Source organism: Mus pahari, chromosome 2, assembly GCF_900095145.1.
Source record: "Mus pahari chromosome 2, PAHARI_EIJ_v1.1, whole genome shotgun sequence".
NCBI classification, from domain to species: Eukaryota; Metazoa; Chordata; class Mammalia; order Rodentia; family Muridae; genus Mus; species Mus pahari.
The window spans coordinates 38299138-38324674 of NC_034591.1; the positions used below are offsets into that span (position 1 = coordinate 38299138).

At 39.8% G+C, this 25537-nt stretch overlaps 1 protein-coding gene across 5 annotated transcripts in view; it reads left to right on the forward strand.

Annotated features, from left to right (window-relative positions):
* St7 (suppression of tumorigenicity 7) overlaps positions 1-25537 on the forward strand; it is a 238825-nt gene that overhangs the window by 33659 nt on the left and 179629 nt on the right. For 2 of the 5 annotated variants that reach the window (XM_021190890.2, XM_021190892.2), the window contains exon 1: positions 17717-18188. The exons of the other annotated variants lie outside the window; for them this stretch is intronic. In XM_021190890.2, the coding sequence (XP_021046549.1) occupies positions 18167-18188 (22 nt within the window). In that variant the 5' untranslated portion in view covers positions 17717-18166. Of the gene's footprint in view, positions 1-17716; positions 18189-25537 lie in introns of those variants that run through there. 5 annotated transcript variants of the gene reach the window in all.

Genomic DNA, 25537 nt, shown 5'->3' on the forward strand with positions numbered 1-25537 from the left:
CTTGCCTCCTGCCATCTGATTATCTCTAGTGCTTGCTGCCCTCAATATATCTGATTGGAGCCTTTCCTTCCTATAATCCCAGTTGATTCAGGACTTCTCAGAGTCCAGATTTCTCTGTGATTCTTTTATTGTGGGCTCCTGTGAACCTGAGATTCTGGTTGTGTCTGAGTTCTTGGCAGTCAAGCTCCTCTGAGACACTTAAATACTAGTGTGACCCAGCTCCTGTTATCCTGGGATCCTGTTGTCCTAAGATCCTGGGCGTGTTACAGTCCGTGGAAGTGCTGTCTCCTTTGAGGACCATGAAGTTGTCTGGTCTGTTTGAAACCAAGTTAAACCTGAACTGATTAAATGGAACCTGAGCCTCTGGTCAGGAAAGGCTCTGGTGTCCTTGTTCCTGCTGTCACAGGCCCGTCACTATTGAATTGGAGCAGCTGTTGTGTTCAACTCACCAGTGATACTAAGATTGCTTGAGCAGTCAGCTAGGTTCCGTGGGGGTGTCTGTGGAATCCGCACCCTAGGTGACCCAGTGCTGGTGCACACCGGAAGGAGCTTGTGCCCCTGGTCAGGCCGGTTCTCTGCTGCCCTAGTGCTGTCTCAGGTCCCGTGGGCAATTGGATTGGAGCAGATGTTGTGTTCCACTCTCTAGTGATCCTAAGATCATGTGGGCAGTCCTCTAGGGACTGTGGGGGTGTCTGCCCACTCCGCGCCCTAGGTCATTTTCTATGTTTTTATTTATTTTTAAAAAGTTTTTAAATTGTGTGTGTGTGTGTGTGTGTGTGTGTGTGTGTGTGTATGTGTGTGTGTGTACAAGCAAATTAGCGAGCTCTGGTTTACAGGAGTTATAGCCGAACCATTGCCTTCAATCTGGAGCTTCAGAAAGTCCAGAGATAGAAATATAGACTTACCTGATGCTTTTTTTCAAGAGTTGATATTATAAACCTCTTAGATATATGGCACAACGTCTTCTCAGACCATTTTCAGGCACAGTCCAATGAGAAATAAAAGAGAAGATGAAATGTCTCTGAGTTTGGAAGAATAGACATATCTGTGGTCTGGAAAATTTAGGCACATTGCTAGTGTTATTTTCATGATCATCTTGTATATCAGTTTATTTAAACAGTATTGTAAAAGAGTAGATTCATTTGCTGACTACTAAATCAGTTGTTCTAATTTTCTAATTTTCTGTTTTTAGTGTTGCTTTTGCCAATAGTTTCTATTTAAAGCCAATTGTTAAAGAGAATTTGGAGATAAAGTATGGACTACAGACATGGCTGGCTCTCTCTCTCTCTCTTAATTGCTACTGGATTTTTTAAAAAAGACTTACTTTTTAAAATATATATATATGTGTCTGTAGGTGCGTATTGTGTGTGTATGCACATGTGCACTTATGGAAGCCAAAAGGGACTGTCGGATACCTTGGAGCTGTGATTATAGATGACTGTGAGCTGCCCCATGTTGGAGGGAACTGGAAATCTGTTGGTGTCCTCTTGTAGTGAAGTAAGAGCTGCTTCTCTCCTGTTGAGCCATCTGTCTAGCCATGAGAATTCTTAAGTCATAGTTATGGACCTGATTGTTTATGTTTGAGAGGGGGAAGTGTCTCTATTACATATGCTGGACTTAAACTTACAGTCCCCCTTCCTCAGCTCCTGAGAGCTGCATTACAGGTGTGTACCACCATGTCTGGCTCTGCATTTTCAATTTAAATCTCTCTCTGTCTCTCTAGATACCTATTAGATAAGATGGGCTTCAAAGTAGCTTTAATGCCCCCATGATGGGGGAGACAGGAAATCAAAGAGCAGAGCAACACTGGGTCTTTTTTTCAGGCTGATCACTATCCCTTTAAGTGGCCACCCAACAGCCTGTACTATTTTCATTCGCATGTGCAGCAGCTAGCTATGTAGTTTTGCAAAATAACTGATGTAGTAGCAGAAACTTCTAAGTTTTGGGGGGCACTAGGAAGACTAGTGAATGTGTCAGAAGGTTGGGAGAGCTGGACCATACAGAAATGCATATAGGGTCTTTGTGCTGTCATAATGACTGGTCAGCATCACAGGACGTTGATGCCTAGGGACTAGGAATGTGCACTATTTAGTCTTATCTTGCTTAAAACATTTATAGCGTCCTATTGGAGAGATGCCAGTAGCTGTTTTTGAAGGTAAGAATTTTATTAAAGTTTAGAGAAAGAATTTTATTAAAGTTTTGAAAAACTTCTATGTTTGGTATACATTTCCCCAAACTTTTGCCCTGTGGATTTTCTATGCTTTAGCTTGGGTCATATAATTAGTAGAGTATTTTAAAGTTGGTGCTAAAAACCAGAAGAAAGCTGTTCATGTGTGTTTGGAGTAGACAAGTGAAACTGATATGGTATTAAATGTGCTTAAAAATCCAGGGAATGAGTGAAACAAATGTATTATTTAGATAGAGGGGAAGGAGCAGGTTGGACATGTAGTTTCATGTCAGCTGAAACCTCATCCAGCTACAGCTTATCTCTGTTTTAGAGGACAAAGTACATTACTAGTAGTATTTTGTGTAAGAGTGTATCTATAAACTGTATTTTCAAATTTCCAGGCTACCTTCTTCAAAGAACATCCTAGGAAAGAAAGTTCCAATGCTAAGTGAGGTGGAGCACCTGTCCTGCTTTCTGTTGTGATGTGGACTTCAGGTGTCTGCCTGGAAAGGGACCCTTTACCTGCTAGGTCAGCTTCAGTGAGAAGCTTCACGTGTGTGTGAGGTACAGTAAGTTAGAGAGGTCATCCAGCTGTAGGGCAGGTGGAGGTATGATTGAGGCATCAGTGGTAGATGTTAGAAGATCCCACGAGTCTCTGGGGATTTCCTGAGTCAAATCTGGAAGAACGCATTGTGCCTGTGACTCATTTAACTAGAGACAGTGCGTGATAGTCTCAGACTATTTCCACTTCTTGGGTAATTATTTATTTAAGATAGATTTATAATTGTGTTTATGACAATGATTGTGCTAATATCAATATAGGCCATATATTTAAAGGGACAGAGGTGACCATTTTCTTATCCCCCACTCAATAACAGTAATTATAAGATTCTTATAATTATTCTAACTAAATATAATTGGAATTTCAGTTATACCCAGAGAAAGAATATAGTAAAAGTATATGGAAAACCACTTCATAAATACAATTTATGCTGTAAATCAATTAAGATTATTTTGATATTTCAGGTTTATAATGTAGTATTTGGTTATGTTTTCAAGGTTCACTTAATTAGTTCCAATTGATAGCTTGATATACTTTTAGTGTATTATACTTCAAATTATAGCCAGGTATATCCAATCTCTATGTTTTAGCTTACTATGTGTTGGAGTGACATGTTCTCTTTCCCTCCCTCCCTCCCTCCCTCCCTCCCTCCCTCCCTCCCTCCCCCCTCCCTCTCTCCTTCCTTCCCTTCATTCATGTTAAAGGCAGAATACTTTAAGAGCTATTGATTGAAAAAAAAATTCTCCAAATCAAATACATAGAACATAAAACTTACTAAGTTATGGGCAACATCAGATGCATGTACTGAATTTGATTTTTACAATGTGGATTTTCCTCTTACGGTCTCCTAGTGGTTGTTAAAAGGTTTCTGAGGAAAAGATGTAAATGTTGTTTGCAAGGTCTCCTCGCTGCTGACCTACCTGAGTGTCTTTGCAGGATAACTTAACAGTCTGTTTAGAGCTCTCTCTCTCTCTCTTTCAGTTTCTGTTGTCTCTAAGGTCAGAAACTCTATTTTTCTCACTAATTAATTTATTTACTTTTTACATCCCGATCAGACTTCCCTCTACCTTCTCTCTTTCCAGTCCCCCCCTCTCCCCTATGTCCCACTCCCTTTCTCCTTAGAGAAGGGGAGACCTCCTATGGATATCAGCTCACCTTGGCATATGAAGTTGCCAAGGGACTGGGGGAATCTTCTTCTACTGAGGATAGGCAGTGCCATCATGTTAGGGGAAAAGGATCCAAAGGCAGGCAGCAGAGTCAGAGACAGCCTCTGTTCCTGCTGTTCAAGGTTCCAAGTGAATAGTGCGCTGTACATCTGTTACATATATAGGGAGCCCAGGTCTGTCCCATGCATGCTCTCTGGTTGGTGGTTCAGTCTCTGTGAGCCCCTTTGTGCCCAGGTTATTAGAGTCTATAGGTTTTGTTGTGGTGTGCTTGACCCCCTGGCTCTTTCAATCCTTCCTCCCATTCTTCCACAGGTTTTCCCAAATTCTGCCTAATTTTTGGCTGTGGGTTTCTACATCTGTTGTCACCAGCTGCTGGGTGAAGTGGGATCTCTTCAAATAGTAGTGCTGTAGTCTGAGTATAGTTTAAAGAGTACTTTAAAATAGAAAGTATTAATATTTATGGTACCCCACTTGGGATCTTCCTTAAGTTTCTCTACATTCAGATGAATGAATACTGACAAGTGTAGGTAATATAGCTTTTAGTAGAACTTGTTCCAGATACAAAATGATTGTCCTTTGGATATGTAACAAGAGAGTTGAATTTTGGACACACCCTGCAGTCCGTCAGTGGTAGACAGTGATAACCAGAGGTGCAGGGAGCTGACCAGAGGGTGCTTTGACCTTACTTTGTAGGATCAATTTGGATCATAATTTTACCACGTCACCATGGACTGGTCTCCAGGAGGGATGACACACTCAGCCTTTAAAATCTCTCAGCCATTCTGAAGCCTGCTGTAGATATCAAAAAATAACAGATAATTCCAAGACAGTCAGGACACTGTAGAGCGATCCTATCTCAAAACACCGAACAAACAAACAAACAAAAATAACATGTAGGCCTCCATGGCCTCCGTAGCCACCTGATGCCACGTTAATACGCATGGTCTGCCTTACTACTGAAGGTTGTGCAGATGCCTGAGATCGCTGATGTCACCTGAAGCCGTGTTGATGGGAGTGGCCTGAACTTCCAGCTGAGTCTGTGTTGATGTCCTTGACCTTTGCTTGGCCAAGGGCTGTGATAAAGTCTGTGGCTTGTGCCACAGCAGAGGGCTGTGTTGATGCCCAAGGTGTTCACTGCAACTGGTGACCATGCTGAGGTTCTTGGAGTGAGCTAATGCCAAAGACCATTTGGAAGTTGTTGGAGATGATCTTGGCAAAGATCCATGCGTCCGTTAACTATAAAGGACAAGGAAGCTATTTTTGCCATGGTATTGATGACTGCAGACTCATAGTTGAGAAAGAGGAACATCTAATACTTCTATAACACCCAAGGCCCCCAAGTAACAGCCTAGACAGAAAGCCATTGAAGAGAACTCATATCCTTGTGATAAGGATACTGATGTATAACTCCTCACAATTGATGGCTTCTGGGAGGGGTGCAGGTAGAGAAGGACTCAGTTTCTTTAAGGGGCTGCCCAGCAGGAGTTTGACCATGCTCCAGTGGGCAACATAAATGTCTTCAAGGTGAATATCTTATTTCAGGTCTTTTGGAGGATAGTTCAGCGATAACATCCACATTTTTCTCCAAAAGCTCAAAACAACAGCTTAGCTGCTCAAGTGCCCTAGACTACAGTGCCTTACAAATAAAATGTGTGGGAGGTACTGAGCTTTGGAATTTGTAAATTGGGATGCTCTTTGTGGTAGCTCTCTTCAGTACTGAAATGTAAATGCATTTGTATGAAGTATTGAAAAAATACAGCCTGTCCTAGTATGCTTTCTGTTGCTGTGATAACACCAGGACCAAAAAGCAACTTGGGGAAGAAAGGGTTTATATGGTTATGGGTTATAGTCCATCATCCAGGAGAGCTAAGGCAGGAACTCAGGAAGGAATCTGGGGGCAGCAACTGCAGCAGAGACAATGGAGTGGTACTTACTAGCTGCTTTCTTATACAACCCATAACCGCCTGCGCAAGGATGTAGTGCCCATAGTGAGCTAGGCCATCATAAATGCTGAAAATGTCCAATAGATTTCCCTACATCCAATCTGTGGGGGCAATTAATTCCTCAAGTTCAGGTTCCATTTTCCTAGCGACTCTGGTTTGTGTCAAGTTGACAGAAACTAACAAGCACCATAGATATTACATAAGATGAGGTTAGGAATTCCTATCTTCTGCAGTTTTCAATACATAAACAGATTCTGAAATACATTGCACTTATTTTTCCCCTCTTCTAATGATGGTTGCCTGGAAACAGTCTTGATTACAGAACTAAAACCATTTTTTCTTATGCTTATTTTATATGTAACATTTAGTATGCTTATGCCTTATACCTGGTGTTTAAAAATGGATACCAATCCTTATTTTATAATTATTTAGAAACAAGTGTTTGGGTATAATTTTAAATTAGCATATAGGTTTTAAAACTTGTGTTACAGAATTGATGAAAAGGGTGACATATCTTTTCATAAAACATTTTGGGTAGAAGGAATCACTTAGATATTTTAATCTATATTTCATAAGGGCAACTTGACTCGAGTGCAGCGAGGAATACTTTGGAGGAACAGTGTGTGGGAAAGGGCATATTTGGGTCATCCTTCCTAAGATATTTTGTAACACAGACCTGCTTAAGTATCCCCATGCAATGCCTGGAAGCTCACCCATCTCTGTGTTTTTCTTTTTATGATCTTCAGTATAGGCCAACAGTCTGGTTTTCTTTCTTTCTTTTCTTCCACCATTCTCATTCCCCCCCCCCCCGCCCCCCCCTCCCCCCCCCCGTCTTTCTCTTCTATTTTTTCTAAAGAAACACACACTCCTATGAATCTTTTTACATTCTTAATATGAAGGCAAGTTCTGGTGAAGTGAAACATATTTGTTAATATGCTATGATAAAACAGCTTAAAGTTGTTCATGTTATTTGACACCATTTACTTATGAGTTATCGAGACATAAAACTCTATTATATGACTAAAAACTCCAATCTTATTTCAACATTGTAGAAAATCTGCAAGCTGTCAATCTTGTACTAGATTGAACTTCACTTTCTTTTCAGCTACCTGTTGCCTGTTGTAAGACACAAGCACTTCACAGGGGAGGATAGCATTAATATGAAAATATGTCCAGTTCTCATGAGCACTTATGCCAATTTTTAAAAGATTTATTTACTTTTATTTGTGGTGTGTGTGCCTGTGCATGTGTGTATGTGTGTGTGCATGTGTGTGTGCCTGCATGAGTTTATGGACATCATGGGAATTTATTTGCATCATGCACCTGAAAATTCCCACTGAGGCCAGAGGGCATTGGCACTCCTGGAACTGGAATTACAGGTGGTTGCGAGTCCCCTAGTGTGGGTGCCCAGAGCCAAATCCGATTCTCTGGAAGAGCTGTGAGTGCTTTTAAGTGCTGAGTCATCTTTCCAGGCTCTGTTGTTAAAAAATTTTAAATTAATTAATTAGCTTTACATCCTGACACAGTTTTCCCCCTCCCTCCTCTTATCCCAGATCTTCACATCCCCACAAGCCTCCTCCTCCTCCTCCTCCCTTTCTTCTCAGAAAATGCTAGGCCTCCTGTGGACATTAACAAGCCTTTGTATATCAAATTCCTGTAAGACTAGGGGCATCTTCTCCTACTGAGGCTAGAACAGGCAGCCCAGTGGGAGGAAAGGGTCTCAAAGGCAGGCAACAGTGTCATAAACAGCCCCTGCTCCTGCTGTTAGGGGTCCCACATGAAGACCAAGCTGCACATCTGTTACATATGTGCAGAGGGCCTAGGGGAATCCTGTGCATGCTCCCTGGTTCAGTCTCTGTAGTCCCTAATGAGGCCAGGTTAGTGGATTCTGTAAGTTTTCTCCCAGTGTCCTTGACCTCTCTGGTGCCTACAGATCTTTCTTCCCTTCTTCTGCAGGATTCCCCGAGCTCCACTTAATGTTAGGCTGTGGGTCTCTGTGTCTGTTCCCATCAGTTTCTGGGTGAAGCCTCTCTGACGATGGTTCTGCTAGTTGCTTTTGTCTGCAAGTACAGCAGAATATCTTTAACAGTGTTGGGGTTTCCCTCTCATGGCGTGGGTCCCAAGCTGAACCAGTCATTGGTTGACCACTCCCTCAATTTCTGCTCCATCTTTACTCCTACACATCTTGTACACCAGAAAGAAGATGGGGAGAGAGAGAATAATGGGATAGATAACTGGAATCAGGGTGCAGGAGGTTCATCTGTAGAATGGGCTAGAAACCTAAAGCTATGGAAAGTCCCAGGAGTCTATGAGGTCAACCCTAACTAAGACTCCTAGCAATGGAGGCTATGGTGCCTGAACTGGCCATTTCCTGTAACCAGGCAAGACTTCAAGTAGAGGGATTGGGACACTAACACAGCCACAAAACTCTCTTGTCAAATTTTTAATGACATGCTGAAGGGCATTACTGATAGAGCTCATGAGACTCCTCAGTTCCTTCTGTGCATATCACATCACACTTTCTTCTAAGTGCTGATGGGCTGTGGAAACAGTGACTAACATGGGACATGGCTTAAGACAAGGGAAGCAGCTATGTTCTCAGACTCAAACTTAAAAATAAATTATGCTCAGGAAAAGTGGGTAGAACATGTTTCTGCTGAGAATGAAAATGGGAAACAAGGGCCTGGGAAAGGAATTTGAGTTGAATTGAGAAATTCATTTGTACGACCATCTCAGTGGCAGGAGAAGCCTTCTTGCTAATCAGACATAAAAGGATAACGTTTGTCTGAGAGCTATTGATCGTGAGATAAAATGTTTCAGAACTGTGTTGCTCCTGAAATAGAAAGTCAGTGATAGTAGCTTTTTAATAACACTAATTAGTAGATGACACTAGCCCTTGCCATGTTCCCATCTGTACAGATATGCCTCTAACAGTCTTTCCACATGAACTCAGCAGCAACTTAACTCATATCTGTGCCACCGAGGTCAGAGTTGCCCAAGAAGCATCCTAGGAGATCTTTGTCTAAACCTAAACCTTCGTTGTCCATCTTCTGTGTTTTGCCTGGTATGTTTATAAGTAGAATCAATGTAACATTTCAGAATTAGTAAAGCTTTCAAAGGAGGGCACTGGCAACAAGTGTGTTTCTCCATCCTTTCCTACATTCTGTCCTGTGATTTAGGGATACTACTGTCAGTGGCTAGCAAGAACACATGCTCGCCTGTTCTAGAGGGTAAGATTTTCTGGGACTTAGGAAGTGGACCACTGCTCAAGTTTGTCCATCTATCCTTTAGTAAGAATTGACAAACATGATATTAAATAATACAGTTTGTCTTATTTATACTTTATATTGTCTATTTATAATTAAAATTTATATAAACTCTACCTAACCATATAAACAATATAAAATTTATAAAAACCATATGTCTATCTAACAAAAAAAAACCAGTTTGTTATTTTTTTCTTGCTCTAATATCTATCTATCTATCCATCTGTCTATCTACACACACACACACATATAGATAGATAAAATTGTATAACCATAATATATATTATATGATAATATATTATATAGATTAAAATTTTGTAACCATAGTATATAACTATATAACATAATATATATATAATGGTTACAAAATTTTATCTATCCATATCTTTAAAAATTAATTGGTTTTTTAGCTCCTAGATTGCACAGTTTTTTGGCTGACAGCTCATATACAATGAGAAACCTTTGGATAGGATGGGTTTCGTAGTGAGCTGCATTGTGCTTGCAACCGTGAAGAGGTGTGTAAACTAAAAAGAAAAACTGCCATTGATGCTCCCATCAGGCATTAGCTAGTTCCTTTCCATTTCAACAGATAATTTCTTTTGTTTTTAAAATATTTTGTTTTAAAAAATTAACTGTGGGAAAATATACATAACCTCAAAGTTACCTTCTTTGTCATCAAGTGTACAGTTCAGTAGGTAGAGTACTAGGATATTTATGTTGTATAAACAATTTTTTGTTCCCCAAACTAAGATTTTATATTCCTTGAGCAGCACCTCCCCATCTCTGTCCCTCAGCCTCTAATCCCCTGCCCCTTGTACTTATGTGCCACCTGTGGGATCAAGTTGCTACTCTGTGACTTGATTTGTTGTTTATCACAGCTTTGAGGTTCATCTGTGCTATAGCACATATTGGAATTATTTTGTGTGTGTGTGGGGGCTGTGTGGTGTTTTTAAAATCCCGCACACTATGGTGTTATTTCTATTTCTTTGTAGACTATTTGTCATGTGCGATAATGTGCTACAGTTGTCCAATATTGGCACCTATATATTATCATGTCTGTATCATTTCTCTTTCTACAGGTAGGGCATCCCTTATTTGAAATACTCAGGACCAAAATTGTTTTAGATATGACTTTTCTTCAGAATTTGAAATATTGTATATGCATAGTGAGAAATCTTGGCAGTGGAACCCATGTGTAGACATAAAATTTATTTATGATTCATGGATAGTTTATACACAATCTGAGAGCAATTTAAAATAATACTTTTAGTGTACCTGTATTTTGGTGAAATCTGTTGTATGAGGTCAGGTATTAAATCTTCCATTTGGAGTGCATGTTTGCATTATAAAGAGTTTGTGTCCTGGGCATCTCAACCTTCCTTCTTTAGGCTATTCAGCCTGTGTAAGATCTGATCGTCTTCTTCTGCAGACGGAGGAACTGGAGCTTGGAAAATACTTTTTGATTTGTAAGTACGATGGCAGATGTAAACCTAGGACTCTGTGATTGTGGAGTCATAGTTTATGAGCTGTGTTTCACATAGGCCAGGACTATGATTGTTTTAAATGAAACAGTGCTAAAGAAATGTTTCTTTGGAAGCCAAAAAATGCCTGAGACTCTATGCGTGGTTCTAGAGAATCTGTAATTTGGACTGCATGGCTGCAGGGATGCACAGATCATGTCCCAGGCATTACTCTTCGCCATACTCTCTCTTGGCATCATCACCATCTGTCTCAAGATTGTGTTGTTTCTAAGAAAACAGTAGTTTCTTTGATTAAAAATATGTTTTCCATGGTCTTTTTAAAAAGAGATAGAGAGGAAATTATTGGCCTCTTGCTCAAAGGACAAGAGAAAGTAGAAATCCTGTTCCTAGGAACTTTTGGTAGAAAAATTAGCTTGTTCAGATACTGTGACCAGTAGCTCACTACAAATTAATGATGAAAGGACATCAAAAATAATACATCTTCTTAGATAGTTTCACAAATAAGTTTTGTTTGAAATGCCAAATCTCCTAAAGAGTTTAACTGCGTGATTTTAAGATTTAATCTACATTTCTCAATAATTCTATATCTGGCAGTGTTGAACAGAGCCAAGCTTTTCTCATAACAAAACAACTGTTCTTTGTATTATATATCATGAGCATGTTTTGTACAGAATCTCCTGGCCTATAATGTAATTGTGAGGAAATTAGGAAATCTTATATGATATTTATTTGTTTGTTTATTTATTAACAATTTTTTAAAAGATTTATTTATTATAATACATAAGTACACTGTAGCTGTCTTCAGATGTGCCAGAAAAGGGCGTCAGATCTCATTATGGGATTACGGGTGGTTATGAGCCACCATGTGGTTGCTGGGATTTGAACTCAGGACCTTCGGAAAAGCAGTCAGTGCTCTCACCAGCCCTAACAATTTTTGATAACTAGAAATATATTTGGGGTTGGAATGAGTGGAAATGACTTTATCCTGTGAAAGTAACCAAGGACTTATTGGAAGTTGTTTTAGCACTTACTATCACCAGCTGAAATGCATTAGGAAGTGAACAAGGTCCTCGGCTATCAAAGCTGTCTTTTCCCACAGTGTCTTTTGAAATGCAGGGATCTGAGATAAGCATTTCTGTGAGTTCCCAGCCCCACCCCTGAAACAGTGGTGATGGAGTCTGTTACTTTGAGTCTTGTCAGTGGCAGAGACTTCTTCCAGGGAATGCTCACATCAATGACAGATCGCAGTGCTGTTCTTCTGTGAAACAATGCTTTCTAATATATTGATTAAAATTTCAAAAAGGTAATATTTCCCAATATGTAATTATAACACATTTTGTTCAGAGCCTATACAGTTTCATCAGAACACAGCTACCATCATTTATTTAAAATGTTGATGGGAAGATTGTATTAAAATAGCAAGGTTCATTTGTGATAGAGACTGGGAAGGGATTATAACATCTGAAATATTTACGATTTGGCCTTGTATAGAAAGACTTTGCCAGCCCATTATAAAGTAGCAAGAATGATTTATGTCCTTGAGAGCCATGCATGTTGTAACTGCTTTGTTTCCCTGCGATGCTAACTGAATTCTACCATATTGGCTTGAAGAATTTCTTCATTGCTCTCCCTTCCAGAACAACTATTTATGATTCATTCATGACTATTTTCCTGGCTTCCTCTGACTATTTTCTAGTGATTCTTTTTGCAAACCAGATGAACAGAGCAAAACCATACAGGAAGCATTGTGTTTTGCCTGGGGAAGCTGTTTTACTGGAGTATGTCTGACATGTTTGTTATAGAATCCTGGAATTTGATTCTGTTCTTCACAGTAGAGCATTGATTCAAATGTATATAATGTGGCTTTCACTCTTAGTGAGTTGAATAAGCCTCTTACCGTTGGGTTCATGTTTGTAAGGAGAAAACCTTAATTATTCACATTCTATTAGCATTTTAATAACTTATGCTTGTTATGATTAACACAAGGATTAATTAATGTGTATTTTTTTATTGATTAACCTTCAATATTTGAAATACCCACCCTAATCTTCCAATAGAGGAAAAGTCTTTTAAAGTTATTCCCCTCCTTAATTCTGGTGTCAGGTTCCTTGAGGCCCATGTAAGAGAGGCCCCTGCTAAGAAGCTTGTGTCTGTCTGTCAGCCATTGAAAGCTTTGGGCACTGTCACCAGATTTTGAAAGCTTAGAAGTAGGTGCTGTGCATCCAGAAAGAGGACACTGCTTATTTCATAGGGCTGTCCTACTATCTGGTTGGTGCTTGATCTGTTGAGTATCTAAACTTAGAAGTTTGGAAGGAGGTATGTGAGCAGGAGTTGGACTCTGTCCAGAGGAGTCTTCAGGCACAGACCCTTTGCAATGAACTCTTCTCACACTTTGATGTGAGCCTATCATGTTCAGTAAATGAAGTGAAGTTTGAGGCCAAAGGGAAAAGAGAAAGACCGCCGAGACTATGTGCACACTAGAGTTGAAGCGGGGAGAGTGGTGAGGGGAGACATTTTAGGTGAAGTGTGATCTTGATGCATCAGCAAAAGGAAGTTGGGATGAGGTATAAAGTAAAGGTTTTGCTGTGACATGTAGTGAGGAGGGTAAGAATCAAGTTGTGGATCATATAGGAAAACCCTGTATTATCATTTCTACAATGTGGAAAAAGAGGGTGAATGGTTATAATCCAACTCTGGGGCTTCCAAACCTTTAATTACAAAGTGAGTTACTGTATGGTTAGAAATGTAAGCTGTTGTGGTAAAGCTATGGTTTTAGGTTTAAGAGGGAACAGAGAAGTGGGAGCTGTGATCATTCTCCTCTGGGGAAAATAGAGAGCCAGAGGCTCACGCGGCAGAAGTAAGTCAGGGAGTTCCGAAAGGGCGAGGAAGAGCTGTCCTCAGTCCCCAAGCTGTCACTGTGGTCTGTCTGGGGCTTGCACAGGGCCAGTGAATGCTGTTGTAGGCACTGTGAGGGTCTGTGTGCAGCCACCCCTCTGTGCTGCAAGGACACTGTTTCTTCCCAGGCACGCATCTCAATTGGTACCCCATTTTTCTTAAAGTAGCAGCAATTTTGTAATCCCAGCACTGTGATGGCAAGTGGATCTTTGTGAGGTCAAGGCCAGCCTAGTCTTTATTTTCAAGCTTCAGACCAGCCAAGGCTACATTGTGATTTCCTGGCTCAAAAAGCAAAACAAAATAAATAGCTGCAATTTTAGTGTGTGTGTGTGTGTGTGTGTGTGTGTGTGTGTGTGTGTGTGTTAAACAAGTCTAAATGTTCAAATTACTTTGAAAGGGAAGGAAAATTGTGTGTGTGGGAAAAGTACATTTTTGGTCTTATCTTTAGGGAAGGTAAAGAGCTATGTCAAGATGGAGTAGACATATACTCAAAATCATGGTAATTGACATCAAAGGCGGGGGTGGCTCAGGCCTTTATTTCCAGCACTTGGAAGGCAGAGGCAGGTAGATTTCTGAGTTAGAGGCTGGCCTGGTCTATGGAGGGAATTCCAGGACAGCCAGGGCTTCACAGTGAAACCTTATTTCAAAAAACATTAAACAAACAAACAAACAAACAATTGTCAGTGAAAGAAAAGATGGCTCAGGGAGTTTGGCAGTTTGGGAATTAAAGATCACATCTCAGCTGTCTCAGCACTGACCATATGCAAGCTCTACCGAGGAAGGTGTTAGTTTGTACTGTGCCCATGGAGTAAAGCAGCGGGCTCCCAGGGAAGAGCTGAGTAATGTATATGTGTGTATGGGATTCTTTTAAAAGTGCTTCCTGACTTCCTTCACTGCCTCAGCAGGTAGTGCCACTCAAACCTGGCATAGGAACCCAGACCTAGGTGGGAGAGTACCAGCTCCATAAATGTCCCAGACCTTCACTTCTGCCCTGTAGCTTGTGGGACCTTTGCCTCATGCTCTCACGCAGTGTTAAGTGAATAGAAGAATTAATCTAAGAAGATTTTATTGTTATATTTATCAGTTTCCAATTTTATAATTTCTCCTTTCTTTATGTGTATGAGTTTGTGGTGTGCATGGTCACTTTTGCCAGTGAGTGCCTGCATGCACATATGGAGGTCGGAGACTGACCTAGAAGTCTGCTTCAACCACTAGTTGCTGTGCTCCTTGAAGCAGGGTCTCTGAATTGACATGGCCAGTACCTCGCCAGCTTGCTTTAACCATGGAGGCATCCCCTCTTCCCTTATAATGATATTTTGAACAATAAATTATTTGGGATATTAGCATTTTCTCTCATTGTTAATTTTAATTCATTTACAAATCAAATGCTTTTTTAAAATTAAAAACTGAATCAAAACTTTTATTATTGTTACTATTGCATGAATTTGTGCTTTATGTGTCTGGAGTCACATGTGCCGTGATGTGCATTTGGAAGCCAGAGGTCGTTCATGGAGTTGCTTCTCTCCATTTTTACATGATTTCTAAGACTCAACTCCCTCAGGCCCTCAAGCTTGTGCAGAAAATACTTTTACAGACTAGTGATCTTACTGGCCCTCATTGCTAATTTTGTCCTAGAAATCACAATAATGCATTTATAAGTGAGAGGGCAAAGTCCTAGGCATTAATAATTAGTCAAAGTGAATTCAAAGATTACTTTTTTTGGCAGGGGGAGTAGAATGTTAAGGAACTTCAAATCAGTTTTATTTTTCCTCGTTTGCTTCCATTATATTTTCCTTAGGGAACACATTAAAATACATGTTTATTCTCTGACCATCCTAGAGGAGATAATTAGAGCAAATGAAACTTCTGAAGCAGTTTTTGTCAATGAGGATTACTCAGTGGTGAACAACCAAACTTTCTAAGGTGCCTGAAACACCTCAGGCCTCTGAGTAAAAGGAGTCAAGTGGCGTGAACTCTGCCCCATGTTGTTGACATGTCAGATGCCAAGTTTATAACACCCTGATGCCTCTAAGGTTATCTAAAAATAAGGCTTCTTGGAAAATATTGGAACCTTTAACCTAATTCTTATAACCCTGTGCCCCAAAAGAGACATTGATCTGTGATCTGTGCATTGAGCTCACATATGAGCTGAAGCAAGGAGCGCCCATCAGTTGGTGACTGAGTCCTTGCACCTTTCTCATCATAGCCTTTGTTGGAAAGGCTCTCATCCTCAGGGGATCACCTTCTTTTCCGCCTTCTCTAATTTTTTTGATAGCCAAATCCCTCAATTACTTCAATGACTTCATATACAGCATCTTGTACACAATTTAGAGTATATCTTTCCCAGGGTAAAAGTTAATAAGCAAGCAAGCAAGCAAATAACTCATATGAGATAAGCGTGGGCTTTAAGGTCCCACAACTCTTAAGTGTATTCCAATTCCCACTTGCTGTAGGTTCCCACCTCAACCTTATTAATATTCCTCCTTAGCTGTTGGCTTGAACGTTTTTTTTTTTAAACAGGGACATTTTTATATATTTACAATTTAATTCATGCTGAGGTTTCTAGTCTGTACTTTCTTAGTTTTCCTTGGTGACTTATTTTTTATGCATCTCTATCCACATTTTCAACTCATCTGTTTTCCTTTTATTTCATTTGAACTTTTAAAATGCTACATAATTTTTAGCAATTATTTGTTCTTTTTTTTTTTTCAAGAGGTGTTACAGTAGATAGACCAACAGCTTTGCTTTGGAACCAGACCTCCTGGATTTGAATAGCAACATAATACATATTACTTATACCATCTTGGCAAATTAACTCATAAATGTAGGTAATAGCAGCATCTCCTCGTGGAGTCAGTATGAAGATTTAATGGATGAGCATGTATAGAAGTCTAAAATAGTGCCTGATACACAGTAAGCAAAGAAACATTGCATAATTCTTTTCTGCAACACCAGCTTCATCCACACTTATTCTTCATAGTAGCTCATAATGGCTCAGTGGTTATGTATGCTAAGTCATTTACTCTGAACAAATTGTACAGTGAATACCGCGAACTATTGTGTAAGCGGCTAAGATGATGAAGCGGATCTACATCTAATAGCCAGAGGAACTACTAAGACTACTTTTAGCTGTAATTTGCAGTTCCACATTCTTGCCATAAATTTAACGTTTAAGAGCGGTGTACATTTTAAGAAAGTTCTTTGTAAACAAAAGAAATCATTGACAAAGGTATATGTGCTGAGAATGAGTGGAGGGAGTCTTGAACTCTTGAACTTTCTCCTGTCCATGATTTTTAAAATGAAGCATGCACACAGTACCCATTTTGTATATTTCAGAATTTTAAAAGCATTGGAACAAACTTCCGTCTTTGCTTGTGTGGAGTAGGCCACTCTAAAGAAAGTTCACATACTTTTAATATGTGTATTTTAAAACCAGATTTAGGAGAATAAGAACAAAAGAATGCAGGAAGACTTTTATTTGCTCCGTGAGTCAAGAAGCAAGTTGTTATTATTTTCAATTTTTTGTTTGAGCAGATTAAGAAGAAATAGGTTAGTTACAAATTCCCATTTGTCCACAAGTGTACACAGATGTGTGAGCACAGCATTACAATACCTGAGTTACTCTGAAAATGATAGAAATTTTCAAAAGGTAAAATTTAAAATAAGGCAGAAGGAATAAGATGAGAAATACGTGTAGACAAATCTGTGGTTTTCGTATTTGAATAATGTTTGCCAATATGTGAAAGTGTAGCCTCTACTATTTGAGACTATTATTTCACTAATGCATTCATGGGCATGTGAATGTCCCAAACTTATGTAGCATGTGTCTTTTCATCTATTTGTGATCAAATGTACAACCTTAGATGTCAACCTTCCATAATTTAGAGATAATAACCTGGAGCCCTTCTGAAATTACTTTTAAATGTAGATTATTTTTCTCATTTCGGATGCTCCTTAATTCCCTTGCAAAGCTGTATTTGCTGTAATATAACCAAGAACCCTGGTCTGTGTGTCACTGTGGTTAGCTGGTAGAAGGCCAGTATTTAAATTTCTTTGAGGTCTCTTGCTGAGTGGCGTCACAGGCTGAAGAGCTCTTCAGGAGGGGGATTGTGCTTGTGGTTTTTGGTCTTGTGCATTTTGTGACAAAGGAATTCCCTTTTGAATCGTGCTATTCCCTTGAAACCCTGGAGCCTCTGGTTCAAGCAGCGCAGTCAGTCTGTGCAGTGTCCCTGACGTCATCCGGCCGGCGTATGCATAAGCTCTGCTATTGTCTTACCGCTAGAGCAGGGCTGAGGACTGCGGTCTCTGTGCTGCTGCTCTCAGACCTGCTCTGCGCTAGCTACCTAGCCCTGCCTCGCTACCTAGCCCTGCCTCACTGCAGCCCTCAGGAGCCCAGGCAGCCTTTTCGTTGCCTGCTGGATTTTGAAAAGCAGCTCTTCGATTTGGGGTGGTGTAGGAGCCCCAGCTTTCCATTCTCGAGAGAAAGCCGAAGCTCTCAGAGGAGACTCTGGCAGCTGGACATAGCTCGGACTGCATTGTCTGGCTTCATGACCCCTGCTGTGTAGCCGGCTCATCTCTTTGCTCTCAGGAGCACATGCACATCTTACATTTTCCTACTTCCTTTTTTCTTTTTCTTTTTCTTTCCCTTCTTCTAATTTTTTTTTAAAGCACCTTCTGGAGCCAGCCATGTTTGGTACTNAATCTTCATGTAAGTAAATGGATCTTACTTTTCTGTTCTATAGAATCTGTGTGCTGTCATGTTTCGCTGGCTTGAGTTCCTATCACTTTGCCTTAGGTTAATAATATTTGCATTTGCCTCTAATTACAGAGNAACTGGTCCTGGGTAAGGGACTTCCTCGGACTGGATTATTCATTCTTAAAGCCAGGGATGTCAATGTGGTCAAAACCAGGCCTCCAAGAGGGAGGAGGCAAGAAGAAGGAATCCAGGCAGCCTCCGAGACCCTGCTAATTGATGGGAATCAGGCCTGTCACCAATACATCCTCAGAGGCTCCTAATGTCCTTAAACCCTAAAATAGATGCTAGAGGACTCTGAGATGACAGCGTTTAGGAGATAAGAGCTCCTATTTTTCCTCTAAGGAGAGCTAAAGGTGCCTTTATATATCTTCCTCCATGTTTTTAACAAACACACGAGCAGATGCTACATGTAGATTTAAGAAGAACAATAAATAGCGTTTTACTTGAAGACAGTGTTTTTTGTTTTTTGTTTTTGTTTTTGTTTTTTTTTTTTTTTTTACAATGGTTTCAATTTTGATACGCTGGCTAACATCACAGAACATCAGCATTGTATCAGTTTTAAACTTAACACAATGAAATTGCTTTGGTGCAGAGCAGGCCCGGCATAGTGGGCTGGGCTGGACAGCACTTGTAGGCACACGGAATAGGTAGGTATTTAAACAATCATGATAGCCAACCTGTCTGAGAACTGTTTCAGTGTTTGATGTAAAGTAACCTAACCTGTCCATGAGTTTGCATGGCCCCTGCACAACATTCTGCTATCACTGGTAAGCGAAGGTGAGAGTTAAGGGTTTCTAGAGATTTGACCTACTGGCCTGGCTTTGCAGTGGGGGAGGGGCTGGGTTAAGGCAGGACATTGAGGAAATCTATTTTTGATTCATTTGTAATGTGACCATAACTTTCTGGTGGCAGCCGTGGGTCCCTGTGAGTGTGGGACTGCTGCTGACTATTGTAAAGCAGCAGCCTTTGAAGAGCTAATGGGTCTCAGTTCTTTTGTTTATTGACTGGCTCTGACAGAGGCTCATTTTTATTGTTTTACTGTGGAACCCTCCCATGTCCGATACTGCCTTATTGTCTAATCAAGTTCAAGACACTAACAGTGAGATTTAGTATCCATTCAACAGACGACAATGGTGTTTCTTAATAATTTGAAAATATTTTAAAATTCATTTAATGGTGCATTTGGAGCTCTTGTCATCCAAGAAACAGATCATCCTGTGGCAGAGATCCCCCACTTTTATTTTAGTAATGGAATTTTGTTGATTTCAGACCCTAGGTGAGGACAAAAATATATATACGGTGTATTAAAGGAAAACGAGTGTGGTTACTGGCAGTTGAAATCCATTGTTGGGCCTTATGCTAGGGTCTTCTTCCATTATCTGGCCTGTTTTTCCGAGACAACACAGCCTTGTCTCTTACCATCCAACCTTATCTTTTGATAGTCTCACCCGTGTGCTATGTGGTATATTTGAAAACTGCTCTTGGTTTCCATAGCTACCGTTTTGGAACAGAATTGAACACTGCTCAGCAAACAGAACACTGTCATGCAAGGTTTTTAATATTTTTTTAATATTTATTTATTTATTTGCTTTTACTTAGAACCTCTTCGCTTTGACTGAGGATGACTTTTTATCTCTTGCGTGTGTCTGGAAGCCCTCAGGTACTCGTGCTTCCAGCGGGCATTTAGGATTAGAAATGGGTGCCGTCTTTTAGATGAGGAGATAGTGTGTACTCTAAGCTGGGTGAGTTTGCTCCGTTTGTAGTGATAGCCCTTCACCTGTGTTGCTTCACCTTGGGCGATGGTTTGAAGTCTTGAAACCTCTCCACACTGAGAACCTGCAGGGCGGGGTACTCTCTGAAGTTTTACTTACCCTAGCAGGAGTCTCCCAAACCAACTCGGAACTCTCTCACTGACCTGTCTTAGGGAAGTCATTTTCTACCTTGCTTGCAGTGCTGAGGGAGATCCTGGAAACACTAGAAACTTCTTTCAAAGATGTTGTGAGTCTTATTCTTGATTTCTGACTGCTGTGCCTTGCATTCGAGTCTTTACTTAAAAAATCATATACTAGATTATAATGTACTTACACCGTTTCCCCTTCCTTTTCCTCCCACCAGTTCTTCTTGCATACATATCATTTGTTGCTCTCTTTCAAATTTATGGCCTGGTCTTCCATGAGCTGTTGTTAACATGCATCTGTGTAGGTTTGTGACATACCTATTCCTAAGTACCTGAAGAGAACCTGCTCCATCTGTGTAACGTTACTTGTATGTTTTCAGGGCTGAGCCCTTGGCACTGGGTAATCAGTCGGTGCGCTCTTCCCTGGGGAAGACTGTTTCCCCACTTCCCAGCATTCCTTAGCTGCTTGCTGTTTAAACTTACCGATGTACCACAGGATGCGTAAGTCTTAGTATGGCTTCTAAGTGTTTGCACCCATGTTTGTACTGGAAGCATCCCTACCTGGAGGGAGATACAGAACACTTCTGTTTCCTCAGGAAGAATTATGGCCTTCCCATTCATTATTCTTGCCAAGTGATAATTACCATTCTGATTTGAGATTTCCCGGACTCAGGTTCATGAATCTTTTAAATTTTCTTTCTTGCTTTCTTTGTTTTTACATATAAGACAAGGGAACACATATGAATTTTTAACTTGTAGAATATATGATTAAGTTGATTTTAGATCTTATATTTTTGAGGTCAGGTGTCTCTAGTGGCCTGGGTTCTACATTATTATATTTCTATCTCATCAAGTTTTTGCTTTTCTTAAATAATTCTCTCTCCTCAACACCCCCAAATAAAAAGGAAAGTACATAGTCTTGTTTAAATGACAAAAGTTGATCCGAAAGAGCAAATGTGTTGAAAATTAAAGACTTACATAACTATCTAAAAATAATTAATCAATTCAATTAATGTCTGATATAGTTTATTTTGTTTAATTTTTGTCTGTTTTTATAGTACAAAGGATCCAGCCTAAGGATTTCTGTATACCAGGCAAGCACTCTTCCATCTCCAGCCCTCTAACATCATTTCATCCTCTGTCTCTAACAATCCCACTCTCCTCTTCCTGACAGCAGATATCCATCTGTTCTTGTGTAGACTGGCTTCTGTGTCTTTAGGCTCTGCTTTGGCATGAACTTGTCTGCAGCTTCAGGAGACTCACCATGACAACATAGGAAGCACAATCACCCTGGGTGCTCTGTCACTCTGTGACAGTGTCACTCTGTCACTATCTAGATGCTTTTAAAAAATTTTTCCTCACGGAAAATTTTTACATCTAAAACTAATGCTTTTCTTCTTTATTGGTTTTGAAGAAACACAATTTTAGCTTTTGGGTGTCAGAATAATTTAAGTGTAAAAAGGAAATGGCATTGATAAAGTTTTATAGAGTAAAGCAATCATTACATGCATATTTGGAGTATATGTAACTTGATCTAGTGAAGTTTATGTAGAAATATCAGTTGAATTCTGCAAAATTAAAAAAAATTCTTGGAAAATTTTAAAGAGGAAAACAAAGTTTCAGCTTTAGTGAAGTTAAAAAAGAACTGGTAACAGGAAAAAAAAATAATGGTTCTTTTTTGTTCCATGAGGAAAACTGTGCTGTTGCCATTTGTTTACACACTCCCTTGTAAAGCTGGTTATTTTCAAACAAAAATGAAAACAAAACAAAAAATAAAACCCAAACAACAACAACAACAAAAACCCTCAAAACTCCCATCAAAACCACTTCAACTGTAATGAACATTCAATTAGTATTGTCTGGGATCAGTTCTGCTTCTGCCCCTTCTTGTATTTAACTTTTTCATTTCTCAAGGGTGCCAATGAAAGGGACCATTTAAGATATGCAGTGGTGGGAATTGTGCCCTGGTACATTAATTTGTCTCCCAAAGCACCTGCCTTATTAGACTAGTTAGTCCCTTACCTGCTGAGAAATAGGGTATCCCCAAGGCTAATAGCATCATCTAATCTCTCCTTCCACATTTTCTAACAGATTTACTAAAGAGAACATTCTTACTCCCTGGAACAATAGGCCCATACAAACTCTTCTGTAAGTTAGAGGCGTCGAGGAAAGGACCGGAGTGCAGTAACTAGTGAGCAGCAATGGGGTGATGACAGATGACCCAGCGCTACCTCTGGGATTGGCTTGCAATTAGATGGGGTAATGAGAAAGACCTGTTGATGTTACTCATATACTTTGTCTGTACTGGGCACCAAAGTTCACTTGTTGCCATTACTTTCATTATAGACACATTAAGCTGAAACTGGACAGTTTATTAGTAATAGTAATAACCACGGTGTCATATTGTCCAAACCAAAGTGATTCTCAAATGGTGAGCAGTTGTATGAGAGATAGTCTGATGAAGACACCTTGCACCGTTAGGTCACAAAGCTGCTGGAACGGAGTGCATCTGTCAAGGAGACAAGAAGCTGCACTCCTTTATGTGCACCACAGGGGACTTTTTTGACAGCTGGCTGTGTGTAAGGTAGAACTGTGGTCTGTTGTTTTACTGTGGCATGTGGATAAGCTGAAATATAAATAGGGACGATAGTTGCCCCAAATCACCTTTAACATGGGCCATTTCTCAATACAAACACCAGATTATTATTAGTAACCGTGCTAGAGCTGTGTTTCTGCTGTCAGTATGCTAGAAATTTTAGGACTATCACTATTTCCCCTTTCTTAGTATTTGCCATATGTAACTGGGTAATTTAGGAACACCAGCTATTTGCCTCTCTTACAACATTAATATGGTTGCTAGTATTGAGCTATATTGGATTTTAGATGCTTTCATCTCAGAGCAAAAATGGAAATGTTTAGCAGGGGTTATACTAAACTCCCAAGTCTGCACTTAGAACACGGATGTAAAGGAAACTATTATTGCATGCCTTTAGATAAGTAGAGTAGCACAGACAACTAAGGAATGTCGATATGAGAAAGCAGCTGTGGCTCACAGGGATTTAAGTTGGGATAAACTTTCATAGCTTGGGAGAAGTTTAGAGTCACATAATGTTTTTGACTTGCTTTTCTCTGTCTACTTTTCATTCTAACAGCAGGTTCTGATGCGAGACTTCAATTAGAATCTCTTCTCTGTTGATAGTTAGTATTGTAACTTTTAAATCCAAGGGGATATTTTAAAGAGAGGAATAAATTTCTTTGTGGATATATTCATGTTTACCCACTAGTTCAAAAGTAGAATAAAAATATCCATTGGTTTCTTGCATTCACCTCAGTGTTCGACTCCCTACAGTTTGTTCAGCAGAAGTTACACAAACGTCTAGTGGTTCACTGTTTTCATTGCTACAATGGACTAGATTCATATCCTGTCTAAACTGTGGGAAATCCATCAGGGAAAATGACCATATATGGAACTTTCCCCATAGAATTCCCATGGAATTACACAGGATGTGAATAGTACTTACTGCCATGGAGTCTAAGCTAGGAAAGTCACTGCACATGTGTATTTTTTAAGTATTCACAGTATCTATAATATCTAGTTAATATAATCAGTTATTTTAACTCTCAAAACAATATCATTTGGCATGCCAGACTATGAATTGTGTGGTTACTTTTATGCTTTTATCTAGAAGATACACATTTGGTATTAATTAAAAGTCATATTTACTATGCTATAATAGTAAGTTGTAAATCTTCACTCTATTTTGTGTATATTCTTGACTCACAGAGGTAATTGTAAATTTAAAAAATGATTGTGAAATTTAATATGTAAGTCAGAAATGGAAGCCAGAAAGAAGCACAAGTATAGACATTCTGGACTCTCAGTTGACTGCACTTAAATGGCATGTGTACCACATACCACCAGAGTTTGGCTGTGCACGTTTAAATTGTGCTTATTAGATGAGATTTCAGCGTTAAGAGACCTGTCTTTTCAGAGTCAGGACTATGCTCTAGGGAGAGACTTACCAAACATCAACTCTGTAAAATACTAACCCGCGTTAGGAAAGAGAAAAAAGGAAGGAAGCCATCACTTCCTCAGACTTGGTGAGAGGCTGGGAGACCCCTGGAGGATCCATGGAGGACAGACACCTTTGAAGAAAAGAATTTGCACAGAGCTGGATGAGGTGTGTCTGGGTTGGAAAATGCCCTGTGTGTTTACTACTTCTGCTCAGTCCCACGACAGATGCCACTAAGTAATTACAACAGTAGTGCAGAAATGGCTTCAGCCTAGTAAGTTGGAATGGTTGCCATTTAACGTACTTTATCAGTATAAATGTTGTCCAAGTTAGTGTGATAGTTAGGTGAATGTGTGATTAAAGCAACTACACCAAATTAAGGAAAAGCAGGGACCTTCAGCGTCCCAGGTATGTACTCTTAGATGTGAAACACAGTCTGGGTTCTCTTGTGGTTCTCAGCACTGCCGTAGGTTAATGAGTCAGTTATTATTGATCTCTTAAGAACAAAGATCCCTCCAGTTTAAACGGTGTCCCCAAAGCATGGCAGATACCACCACACATTAAGTTTTTTAGTACATTAAGTGAACACTTACTCTTAACATCAGAATCTACTATGGGTTAAAGGATATTATTGGAAAATTGATATGTTGAATCATATGGGGTTAATACAGGAGTAAAGATCATGTTTTAGGCTAAGGAGCTTTTCATGTATTTCTGTTATGTCAGAAATATGTCAGTGAACAACTCTTGCTTGTCATTTTTCTCCAAGCAAGATCAGGTGACCCAAAAGAGCAGTAGCATGGGAAACATTAATTACAAAGTACAGATTTATCATGGAACTGGTAAGTGTCCTTATACTGATGGCTTTAGAATGTCAGATTGAAGTTGAATTGTCACCTTTAAAGGTTATGTAGTAATGACAAGTTGCTCTAGCATCAGTTTCTGTACAGCATGAAAATAAAATTGTATCCTTGTTGTGATTAAGAATTGAGCACATATTTAAGATTCAGGACTTGGCACACATTTGGGGCAGCAGCAAGCCTGCTGAGGATGTATGTGGACTGAGAAATCACAGTCTTCGCTGTTGTAACTTTTGCCATTTCCTCCAGCCTGGCCACTAGAGATTGAAGACTTTTTGTAGGGTCTGGCCTAGGGAAAAACACATAGGTGGCCCAGCCTAGCCTTGCCTCACTCAGAGTCTGCAATTTCTCATCTGGACTTCCCTAGGCGTATTTAAATCATCTTATTATTACTATTTTATAGCCCCAAACACAGCATCTTAAAATCAGTGTGCATTGCTTTCACTACTCTTTGGGTTAAGCAAGCCCCACTTATTGCTCCCATCCTTAGATCTCGTAAGCAGTAATAGTCAGATTTTTTTTTTTTTTTTT